This window comes from Vulpes lagopus, chromosome 12 (genome assembly GCF_018345385.1).
Source record: "Vulpes lagopus strain Blue_001 chromosome 12, ASM1834538v1, whole genome shotgun sequence".
NCBI lineage: Eukaryota > Metazoa > Chordata > Mammalia > Carnivora > Canidae > Vulpes > Vulpes lagopus.
In genome coordinates this window covers 57383717-57394463 of record NC_054835.1, presented here as the reverse complement: position 1 = coordinate 57394463, position 10747 = coordinate 57383717, and the positions used below count along the sequence as shown (strand labels likewise).

General features: G+C 61.6%; 1 protein-coding gene across 1 annotated transcript; it reads left to right on the top strand.

Annotated features, from left to right (window-relative positions):
- The first annotated feature begins 5016 nt into the window (after positions 1–5016).
- SOCS3 (suppressor of cytokine signaling 3) lies at positions 5017–8226 on the top strand. Its single transcript, XM_041727034.1, has 2 exons — positions 5017–5254; positions 5770–8226. Exon 2 carries the CDS (start codon positions 5858–5860, stop codon positions 6539–6541), a length of 684 nt encoding a protein of 227 aa, XP_041582968.1. The 5' UTR covers positions 5017–5254; positions 5770–5857; the 3' UTR covers positions 6542–8226.
- Positions 8227–10747: the final 2521 nt, after the last annotated feature.

Here is a 10747-nt window from a genome sequence, read left to right as displayed (position 1 = left end):
CTCCACTGCTGCAGACTTCAGAGCCACAAACCTTTTCATTAGCTTCATGGCCCCTCCCAGCAGGAGCAAATGCCACAAGCCATTGTCCTGGCTTCCCTGGCCCGCCTTTGGGGATTGTCAAAAGCAGGGAGGAGAGATCAGGGTCCACCTGTGGTGAGATCCCTCCCACCTTTCCCCCAGCCCTGGTAGGTCTTGTCTGCCACAGCCCTGCGGCCAGCAAGGCCTCCCACACATGGACGGGGCCTCCTCGGGGAGGGAATAAGATGGATAGCCCAGTGAAGCCAGGCCCCGGAGGAGCCACACTGGGGCAGCAGGGGACTCAGCTTCCGAGAGGTCTGCTGAGACACAGGCCCCCTGCATCCTCTTCAAATTAGGTGAAAAAAATGGAAGGGGGGGGCGGGGCAAGAGAGGAGAGGCCTCACTGCCTCCTAGCACTAGACTAGAAGCTGCAGAGGGAAGGAACCAGATTCTTTCTCCCACCACCGTTACCCCAGGTCTGGTCAACCAACCGGCAAGTAGTAGGAGCTCAATCAACGTGGAATAAGCAAGACAAAACCACGGGCCAGGCAAACCTAGGCTGCCTTCTTGTGCCATAGGAAGCCCACCAGTCTTAAAGACAGAGAGAGGCCGAGGGCCTGGTATTGAGCAACTCTGTGGTCTGAGGCCAGTCTCCTAACCCATCTGGGTGCAAATGAGGCCTCTGAACAATGGCAACCTTACAGCCCGCCCCCAGGCTGGCCAGGAGACAAGAAGAGCATCTATGTGAGTTTGGGACCTTGTGTTCACCAGGCCAGGCCATAGCTTCCCATGACCACCCCACAGGCGCCAGGGTTCCCATCTAGGAGGTTTGGGGAAGAGCTCATCATCTGTCACTCAGCATGAGTAAGTGGAGCCCCACAGGCAGCTGAAACCACTGTGTACTTCCCCTCTCTCATGAATGAATCTGTATTATCTTTATGACCAAGCACCTTTGCCTGGAAATGGGATCTGACTTCATAGAAATTCTGCAGAGGGAGAGATTAGAAAGCTGGAGTCTCCTAAATCCCATAGCCAGGAAGATAGCGGGTGGGGCAGAGGGGCCAGACCCAGATGGGCTTTTCTCCCCAGAGCCCCCAGGAGGTGGGGAGGGTGAGAGCGGCAACGCCCTAGGTCTGCTTGGCTTTGGGCATCTCTCTTGCCTGGAAGAGGGGCCCCCCCGGGGTGTGCCCTGTATTGGCCCAGTGCCTCCTTTCCCACTTTTCCAGTAAAGTTGAGTCCTAGCTCCATCTATCTCCGGATTAGCAGGCTTAATAATCTGCACCAAAGGCATATGGGGCTTCCACACCCTCTATTCCATCTACAGATGCCCCCGGGGTCCTGCAGGCAGAAACGAAAATCTACTCTAGAAATAAGCAGTCAGTGGGATCTAAAAATAATGGAAAACAGAAGTCAAAACAATCTCTTATTTAAAGATTCATTGAGCAGCACCTGGGTGGCTCAGTCGGTTAAGGGACGGACTCTTGGTTTTGGTTCAGGTCATGATCTCATGGGCTCCATGCTCAGCAGGGAGTCTGCTTGAGACTCTCCCTCTTGCTCTGCCTCTCTCCACTCCAAATAATAAATAACAAATCTGTAAAAAAAAAAAATTCATTGAGCACTTTCTACGTACCAGTTTTGAAAAAAAAAAAAAAAAAAAAAGCAGCAAACACAGTCTGTTTCCTCAAGGTTCTCACCAGACAGGCAGTCAGGACATGTTGGTCAACGTGGAAAGTGCTCCCCTAGAAGTTTAGACCGAGCCTCTGCCAAGTCTTAAAGGCCAAGTAGAAACCAGCCAAGCTGTGGAAGGCAGTTGCACCCGGAAGGAAGGGAACATGCAAAGACCCAGGCCTGGGGAATGTTCTGGAGACGGCCTGGGGTCAGTGGGGTGGTGGCCACTGATGAGGCTGTGAGGAACACAGAGCCTCCGACACACGCTCGCTGAGAAGTTTGGATCAACCCAAAGGCACTGGAAACCTGGAGATACTCGAAAGCCAAAGGGAAACTTGGTAGTTGGCTGAACTGCTTGAAGACAAGCAGCTCCGTGGAATGCATCTTACGTTGGAGGCACCCGCTCCAACCCAGAAAGCGTTCCTGGCCACACCCACGCCCTCGTGGCCCGGGCTGGATGCCTCCTCTCTCCAGACACCTCGGTGCTTTCAAAAGAATTGTAGCCAGCGTGCACCGAGCATCGAGTGTGTTCAAGGTACCATCCTAAGCATTTGCATGCATTAGCTCATTTAGTCCTTACAACAACCAGATGGGCTAGGTACTATTATTATCAGCCCATTTAACAAATAAGGAAACTGAGGCACAGCCGGGGCAGCAAGCTGCCCGAAATCCTACAGCTACTGGCTGGTGGAGCCTAGACAGCAGTTCAGTCTCCAGTCAGTGGGCGAGGAAGCCCCGGCCCTGCCCCCGCAAGCCTGGCTTTCTCCAGCCCAGACAGCCCCTTTCAGGGCGGAGGAACACTCGGGCTGATGCTGCCCACCCCCCCCCCCCGCCCCCCCCCCGCCCCGACCCCTACTCTGGGGCACACTCCGGGCAGACAGGCAGACAAACCACCTTTGCTGCAGGTCCTCTGCAGCCCCAGGCTAGTTTGGGGACCATGCGATTGTCTCCCAGGTAGGAGTTTCTCCAACTAGGAATTTGCCAGAGTTCCAAGGCTGTTCCTCCTCCTCATCTCCTCCCACCTTTAACACCCCACACACACCCCCCCAAGCCAGCTCCCACAGTGTCCTAGGGTGGTCATCAGGATCACCCCGTTTCTCCAGCCACTCCTCACTGGGGAGGGGGGGGGGGAGCTTGCCTCTCGCCTCGCCTGTCTCCCTGCAGGATTCACCCAGCACTTCTGTCTTCCCAGCACTTCGCTCCGTGCCTGGCAAAAGCAGGCGCTCAATGAAGGTTTGTGGACTGGATGAATGAACCTGACTTGTGTCAGAGCATTATAATTTACAAAGCACTTTCTCATCCATTAACCCGAGGGCTGTTCCCTGTGAGTCTTCCTTGTCCTTCAGAGGCTCAGCACAGAAGTGTACGGTCATGGTGCAGCCTCCACGTGTCCTTTTCCTGGCTGAGGGAGAGAACCAACTCCTCATTCGAGAGGAGGAGGATCCATTTCATTAGCCCACAAGCATCTTGAGGGCAAAGATCTGGTCTTATTCATGGTGAGATTTCAACACCCAGCCTAGTGCCTGGTACGCAGAGCCCAGTATTTGTGAAACGTGTTGAATAAACCCATTTCCCCCTCTGCGGAAGCAACTAGAAATGAAGACCTCCTCCTTACTACCGTCTCCTAGGAGAAGCTGAGGAAGAACGAGTCGGAATCACTCCCATTTCTAGCATGCTTGGATGTGCAGAAGCGCTTCGTGTTCTGTGACCTCAGCTCTCCCATGGGAAGAGGCTACTGTTATGATTTTACACATGGCAAACGGAATCCCAGAGAGGCCGGGTGTCCTGCCCAAATCTCACGTAGCCCCGGCATCCATGAGGGAGAGAGGTGACAGCACAATTAGTGGCAAAGGCAGTCAAGTGCCTGTCCACTTGGGAGCCAGGCCTGCGTGGGCTGGACTCCCAGGATGCCTGCTGTCCGAGTCTCTCCCTTCCTTTCCGGCTCATTGTCTTCAGTAGGGTGACATTTGGGAAGAGGGCATGCCCCAAATCCCACAGCCCCTGGGTCCCAAAGGGTGATGACTTAAGTGGAATTTAAACGGGTCCTCAGGTGTCTGCCCGTTTGGGGACAGATTGCAAAACTTCCCCACAACCTTCATAACAGCTGGTCCTGGTGAGCCCAAGGCGCTCACATCCAAGCCAGCGTGACCAAGAGCAAATCCATCATTCATCACACACTCACGCACCTTCTCAGGGTGTGAGGACACCTCAGGGTGTCCTCCCCAGGGGTGGGGGACAGACCAGACCGCGACCCTCGGAGGTGAGGGAGGCTGGACCCGTTCTTGGTGGTGCAGGCCCATCTGCAAGTGGGCTGAACTCCTGCATTGGGTTTCCCGGAACTCCTCCGCTGCTGGCCTTGAGTGTCCAGGTCTAATTCCAACCGCGATGAGAACGGTCCCGGGTCCCGCGGGAAGGTCCCCCCACCCGCACTCCCACCACCCCCCCGCGTTTCCATTGCGGGGCTTGGGGAGGAGCGGCTGGGAGCTCCGCTCGGGCTACAGGACCCCGGGGCGCCCTCTAGCGGACGCGGGGCGCGGGGTGGGGCCCTCGCTCGCCCCGGGGGGCCGGTCCCGCGCCCCGCGGAGGCCTGGACACGCGGAGCTGCGGGCGCGGGTCTTGGTCCGCTTCGGGCTTCCCGGCGGCGCGGGGCGGCACTGGGGTCCGAGGGGCTGGGCCCGGCCCGCTGCCCCCCTCCAAGGCTGGGACGCCCGCGCCGCCGCGGGGACGTGACCCAGGTCCCAGCGCCCCAGCATCCAGCATCCAGCTCCCAGGCCCCCGTGTCGCCGCCCGGCTCCGGGGCGTCCCCGCTTCCCTCGCGATCGGGGCCTCGGGCGGCCCGAGTGGGGGCGGCGGGGGGGGGTGTCCCCGCGCGGCCTGCGAAGGGAAGGGGAGCCGGGAGCCTGTCCCGCCCCGGAGCGGGCCTCCTGGAACTGCCCGCGCGCGCCCGGAGCGGCCCCCGCCTCTGCCAGAAAGCGGCCTTCTTAGAAGGGAGGGGGAAAGTGTGAATGAGAAGTTGGGGGCGGAGCGCGGGGGAGGGGCCGCTGCCAGGAACGCGCCGCCGAGGCTGGCGCCGCGCCCGCCGGCCGCCGGGGCCGCCTCGCGCCGCGCTTTGTCTGCGCGCGCGTCCCGGCCGGTGCCGGCCCCGCTCGCGCCCGCCCTGGGCGCCCGCGGCCCCTCCCCCGCGCTCCGCGCCGCCTTTCCCCGCTGCGAGTAGTGACTAAACATTACAAGAAGGCCGGGCGCGCGGTTCCAGGAACCGGGGGGCGGGGCGCGGCGGCCGCGTATATACCCGCGCGCGCGGCCTCGGCGGCGGCTCCGACTGCGCTCCCGCCGCCCCCGCCGCCGCCGCCGCCGCCGCGCTCCGGCCTGCGCCCGCCCAGCTCCCGCCCAGCTCCCGCCGCGGCCCCTCGCCTCGTCCCCGCCGGCCGGCCCGGGGACGCGCAGGGGGCAGGGCGGGCGCCCCGGCGAGGCCCTTTGTGGACTTCCCGGCCGCCGCCGTCTGGGCGCAGCCTCGGGCACCGCAGGAGGAGGCGCAGCCCCGGGGCCGGAGACCTCGCGTCGGGCCCAGGTAGGAGGGACGGGAGGGGCCCGGGGGCGGGGGGCGGCTCGCGCGTCCCGGGAGCTCTTCCCGGTTTCCCCTCCCCTTCCCGGGTCATTCCCGGCAGGGAGGGGACGAGGTAGGGGCCGGAGCGGATGGAAGCCGGAGATCCCAGGTTCCCGGAAGACCCAGGGCCGGGCCCTCGGGCTCCTCGGGTCCCCTCCCCGCTCCCCCCACCCCGTGCCTCGGGCCTCTCGCTGCGTCCCCGCCGCCCGGGGCCCCCGGGCTGAGCGGCGCCCCGAGCGCCCCGGGGGTCCTCCAGCCGCGCCCCGCCGCGGCCCCGCGCCCGACTTTCCCGCTCGGTGTCCCCCCGGCGCGCGCTGGGAGGGGGCTGCGCGGGGCCGCCCGGCGGGGGCGGGGTGCCCGGGTGGAAGGAGGGCGCGCGCGGGGCGCGGGGCGCGGGGCGCGGGCGCGGGGGCGGGGGCCGGGCCGGGCGCGCTGGAGGGCTCCGGGCACTCACGCGGCGCGCCCCTTCCTCCCCGCAGCCCCCCGGGATGCGGTAGCGGCCGCTGTGCCGAGGCCGCCGAGCAGCTGCAGCCGCCGCCGCGCAGACCCACGCTGGCTCCGTGCGCCATGGTCACCCACAGCAAGTTTCCCGCCGCCGGGATGAGCCGCCCCCTGGACACCAGCCTGCGCCTCAAGACCTTCAGCTCCAAGAGCGAGTACCAGCTGGTGGTGAACGCGGTGCGCAAGCTGCAGGAGAGCGGCTTCTACTGGAGCGCCGTGACGGGCGGCGAGGCGAACCTGCTGCTCAGCGCCGAGCCCGCGGGCACCTTCCTCATCCGCGACAGCTCGGACCAGCGCCACTTCTTCACGCTCAGCGTCAAGACCCAGTCGGGGACCAAGAACCTGCGCATCCAGTGCGAGGGGGGCAGCTTCTCGCTGCAGAGCGACCCCCGGAGCACGCAGCCCGTGCCCCGCTTCGACTGCGTGCTCAAGCTGGTGCATCACTACATGCCGCCCCCCGGCGCGCCCTCCTTCCCCGCTCCACCGACTGAACCCTCCTCCGAGGTGTCGGTGTCGGAGCAGCCGCCTTCCCAGCCGCTCCCGGGGAGTCCCCCCAGGAGAGCCTACTACATCTACTCCGGGGGCGAGAAGATCCCTCTGGTGTTGAGCCGGCCCCTCTCCTCCAACGTGGCCACGCTCCAGCATCTCTGTCGGAAGACGGTCAACGGCCACCTGGACTCCTACGAGAAAGTCACCCAGCTGCCTGGGCCCATTCGGGAATTCCTGGACCAGTACGATGCCCCGCTTTAAAGAGCAAAGGGCAGGGGTCGGGGCGAGGAGCCTGGGTCCCCTCTCCTCCGTGGCACATGGCACAAAGCACAAGAATCCAGCCGGGAGAGTCCTGCAGCTCTGGGTGAGCCAGGGGGGTGGACAGACCCCTCCCGCCGGCCCTCCCCCCCCCTGCAGAATGGGGCAGGCGGGACCTGGAATGTGTTGGAGGGAAGGGGGAGTTGCCACCTGAGCGCCCCGCCCCCCACTCCAGCTTCTCCGGAGGAGCCAGCTGGCCCGGTGGAGACGGGCGGCGACAACAGCGGTGGATTCTCTCCTCTTGGCTTCCTCAACTCCCCCTGCATTTCCAAACCGGGGGGGACACTGCAGGAGTGTTGAACTAGTGAGAACTGCTGGGGAGTCTTCAAACTTTCCAACGGAACTTGTTTGCTCTTTGATTTGGTTTAAGAGGTTGCTTTAAACCCGAGCAGGTCTCTGGCCTGGAAAAAGGTGCAGGCGACGTCCCTGGGGGGCGGAGGGGGGGGGGGCCTCAGGGCTGCAGGCTGGTCAGGGCAATGGCCACTCCCACTGTCCCTCCCAGGTGAGGAGGGCGGCTGCATGCTCCTCCCCTGGCTCTGGGAGGGGGGCTAAGGGCAGTGGGTGACCTGAAGGGGGCTCTTCTGTCCCCCTCTCTGGGACAGCCACCAGAAACCCAGGTCCCAGAGTCCCATCCAGTGCCTGGCAGCCCAGGGCCCTTCCCCCGTTTTAAGGGGGAAGTGGCATTTGGAGGGGGAAGGACGGGCTGGTCAGTTCTTGTCCCCATCCCTGCCCTACCTTCTGGGCACCTGGGCGGCGGTGGGGTGGCGAGGATGGAGGAGATGAGCCATCTTTGACCCCAGATCCTGGACGGAGAAGTTGAGGGATTCTCCTTTATGCCTCCTGACTGTCTGGCTAGGAGATTTGCCTTAAATGCTCCCTGTCCCATGGATAGGGACTGGCACACAAGAAGCCACACACTCAGCCAATCCAGGCAGAGGCCAAGGGCTCCTCGGAGGGCAGGCTGCCGGCCACCCCGCGTGGGGGAGGCGTGGGCGGAGGTGGAGGGCCCCCGAAGCTCCCCTTCCAGCCTGAGCACTGGAGGAATGCGAGCCCCTCGGTGTTGGCCAGTCACAGGTGCCTCGCGGTGGCAGAGCCGGGCCACCGGGTCCCAGGGCCCTCCTCACCTGGGGGGTGGGGGGCGGGGGAAGGGCACAGGCAGGAAGTCATTGAGGGCCTGGGGCCCCTGCCACCCCAGCTGCTCCCGCTCTGCAATAGCACTGATCAGTGAAAAGTTAACAGGAATGTAGCAGCGATGGAATTACCTGGAACTGTTCTTTTTGGGGAAAACAAAACAAACACAAAGTTTTCTGCATCAGGTATTGGGCTGGATGGGGCAGCTGTGTGTTGGGGTGTTTGGTTTTTTTTTTTTTTTTTCCTGTTACTTCGTTTTTGTTTTGTTGTTTTTTTTTTTGTTCTGTTTTGTTTTAATAATGTTTACAATCTGCCTCAATCACTCTGTCTTTTATAAAGATTCCACCTCCAGTCCTCTCCCCTCCCCCACCCAGGCCTTCGAGGCTGTTAGGAAATGCTTGAAGAACTCAACAAAATACCAATCCAAGTCAAACTTTGCACATATTTATATTTATATTCAAAAAAGAAACATTTCAGTAATTTATAATAAAGAGCACTATTTTTTAATGAAAAGCGACTGGAGCCTTTCCCCCCCCACCCCCGCCCCTTCCCTGCCTTCTTGCTTTCTCTTTCACCCGCACCCACGCCGCGACCGAGGGGAGGGGGGATGGGGGGGTGCCGCGGGGGTGCAGGCTCGGCCCCCTTGCCGTCCGGGGCGCTCCTCGCCGTGGAATCGAGCTCGTTTTCACCACGTCACTGACAAGCTAAGGCAGCCACCTAGACTACCGAGAGGGGTAATTCCTGCTAGTCTGATTCAGATCTGACCAGAATATGCAAAGCAAGTTCGAAGGAAGCGCTTCAAAGGGTTTGCAGGGAGTAAGCTGAGCTGTGGTCAAAGCTTTTAGAGACTCCAGGCTATTAGAGGCGCTCCTTGGCAAGGAGGTGTTCCGAGAAAGCCCAGACTCCGGGGTCCTGGCGGTGACCCGTGACCTCAGCACAGCCGGGTTCATGGGAGGTGGGGGGAGGGGGGTCCCCACAGGCACTGCCTCCCAACACCTCCAACTTCCCTCCATCCCTGGGAGACCAGCCTGAGCCGCGGACAGCCCCGTGCCGCCTCGCAATGACAGCACCCATCTATTTGCCTAACTTTAGTCACTCCCACCCCCTGGGCACTTAGAGGCTATCTGGGTTAACCTCCCCCCCCCCCCAACCCTACGAAGCAGGCAGGTGTTATCGCCTCCGTATTCTTAGATATGACTTCGCTCCATGGGAGCTGGGGGCTTACACTGGTCGCTCCTGATGCCTAGAACTGTGCTCAGTAAATATTTGTCGCCTGAGGGGGCAGCTACTCCAGTTCATGGAGGTTAAGCAACCTGCCCAAGGACACACCACTTGGGAATGTGGGAAAGACACAGAACTGGAACTTGGGAGCACTGGATTTCCAAACCTGTGACCTCTGCCTCCTGAAGCACTAGGTATGGGCCCAGGGCTGCCCCTCACCCCTGCCCCGCACATCCCCCTGCAAAGCCATGAGGTGACTACCCCCCTCTGGGGTTTCAGCATTAGGGTTGTGTTGAAAACACATGCTTCCTCCTCCCCCCCCAAGCCCCAGTCCTGATAGCTGGAGAGAGGAGTATGGTCCCCAAGTCAGGGCCCCCTAAGCCTCAGATGCCTGAAACACACGCCAGACGCCTCTTCCTGGCCCCAGGGGGCCCACATAAGCTGCTCCAGGAATCAGTGCCCAAAAGGCAACTAACAGTAAATAAAGTGATTTTTTTTCTTTCCCATATCCTAGACTTTGGGGGGAAATCATGTAAACTGGCAAGAATCAGGCTAGGGATGACTCCCGAGTGGACAGAGCATGTAGGAACCACTACAGAGAGACCACCGCTTCTGGAACTGGGGATGCAGACCCAGGGAAGGTCACCTTCCCAGAGCACGGGGTCAGGTGAGGGGACCCAGCAGGACCTGGGAAGCTCCTGGCAAGCTCTTCCCTGCCCAAGGGTCTGCCAGTCGGCCCCCCTCTGCCTTCAGAAGAGAGCTGTAGAGCTGATGGAAGGACAGCCTGGATGGAACCTTGGAACAAAGTCCCCGTCCTCTGCCCAGAAGGCGGCTGTTCAGCCAGAGTGTCCAGCCGTTCACAGGGCGCTAACCTACCGGCTTGATCTTCTCTGGCCCGGGAGGAAGCTGTCCTCCTGCCCCTGCTGCATGGTTAAACACAGAGGCAGGAAGACCCCTGACTCCTTTCCCTTGAGGCCACCCTCCCCCATCCTTCTTCCTTTACTTTTATCTGTCTCTCCGTTTTCAGACCACAAACTAGACCAACCTTCTACTTTGGCAGACGAGGAAACGGAGTCCCAGAGACGGAAAGCAATTGGTTTAAATTCACACAGCAAACTAGCGGCAACATCAGGCCAGAATCTCTCCCTCCGATGGGTCTGCTCCCGAGCGCTCCTTCCTGTTTTCCCCCCTCATCCTACCCTCCGGTTGACTTTTTGTACGTCTCCATCCTTTTGGGGGACAGAATGCCCCCCTCCCAAGGACGTAAGGGGGCCCGCTCTCCTGGTTCCCAGGTGTGCCAAGAAGCTTGAGCAGACACTCATGCCTCAGTGGAGTTAAGAAGAGCAGAGCTGGGGGTCGCTGGCCAACACAGAGGGGGAGAGGTTGCTGCTTCCAGGCCCTGTGCCCCCTTCTGCTGCTCCTGGCGTGTAAGAATCCACCCCCAAGAGGCCCTATGCTCTCTCGGGTGGTGCTGTTTTTGGGCAGGCCTCCGGATGAGCTGGAGCCAGGAATGGGAAATCTAAGGCCTGCTCTGGGGGAGGGAGGGAAGGAGGCCACAGACAGGGGAGCTGGGGATGGAAAATTAGCCTGTACGTTGGGTCCTGGTCTAGGGAACGAGGAAGGAGGTTCGGGAGGGGGCACCGCCAGGGCGCCAGGCAGAGAGACAGGGGGCGCGGGGGGAGCCACAGAGGGCGTCCGAGCAGCGGTGGGGGCCACGGTGCGCGCGGCGGCCCGGGGAGACCCAGGCCCAGGGTGCGATGAGCCGGGCCGGGATGCACCTTCCCGCGCCGCGTCCCG

Bases quoted from the DNA above. Each gene is read 5' to 3' on its own strand.
- SOCS3 (XM_041727034.1), top strand. From the start codon at position 5,858: ATGGTCACCCACAGCAAGTTTCCCGCCGCCGGGATGAGCCGCCCCCTG.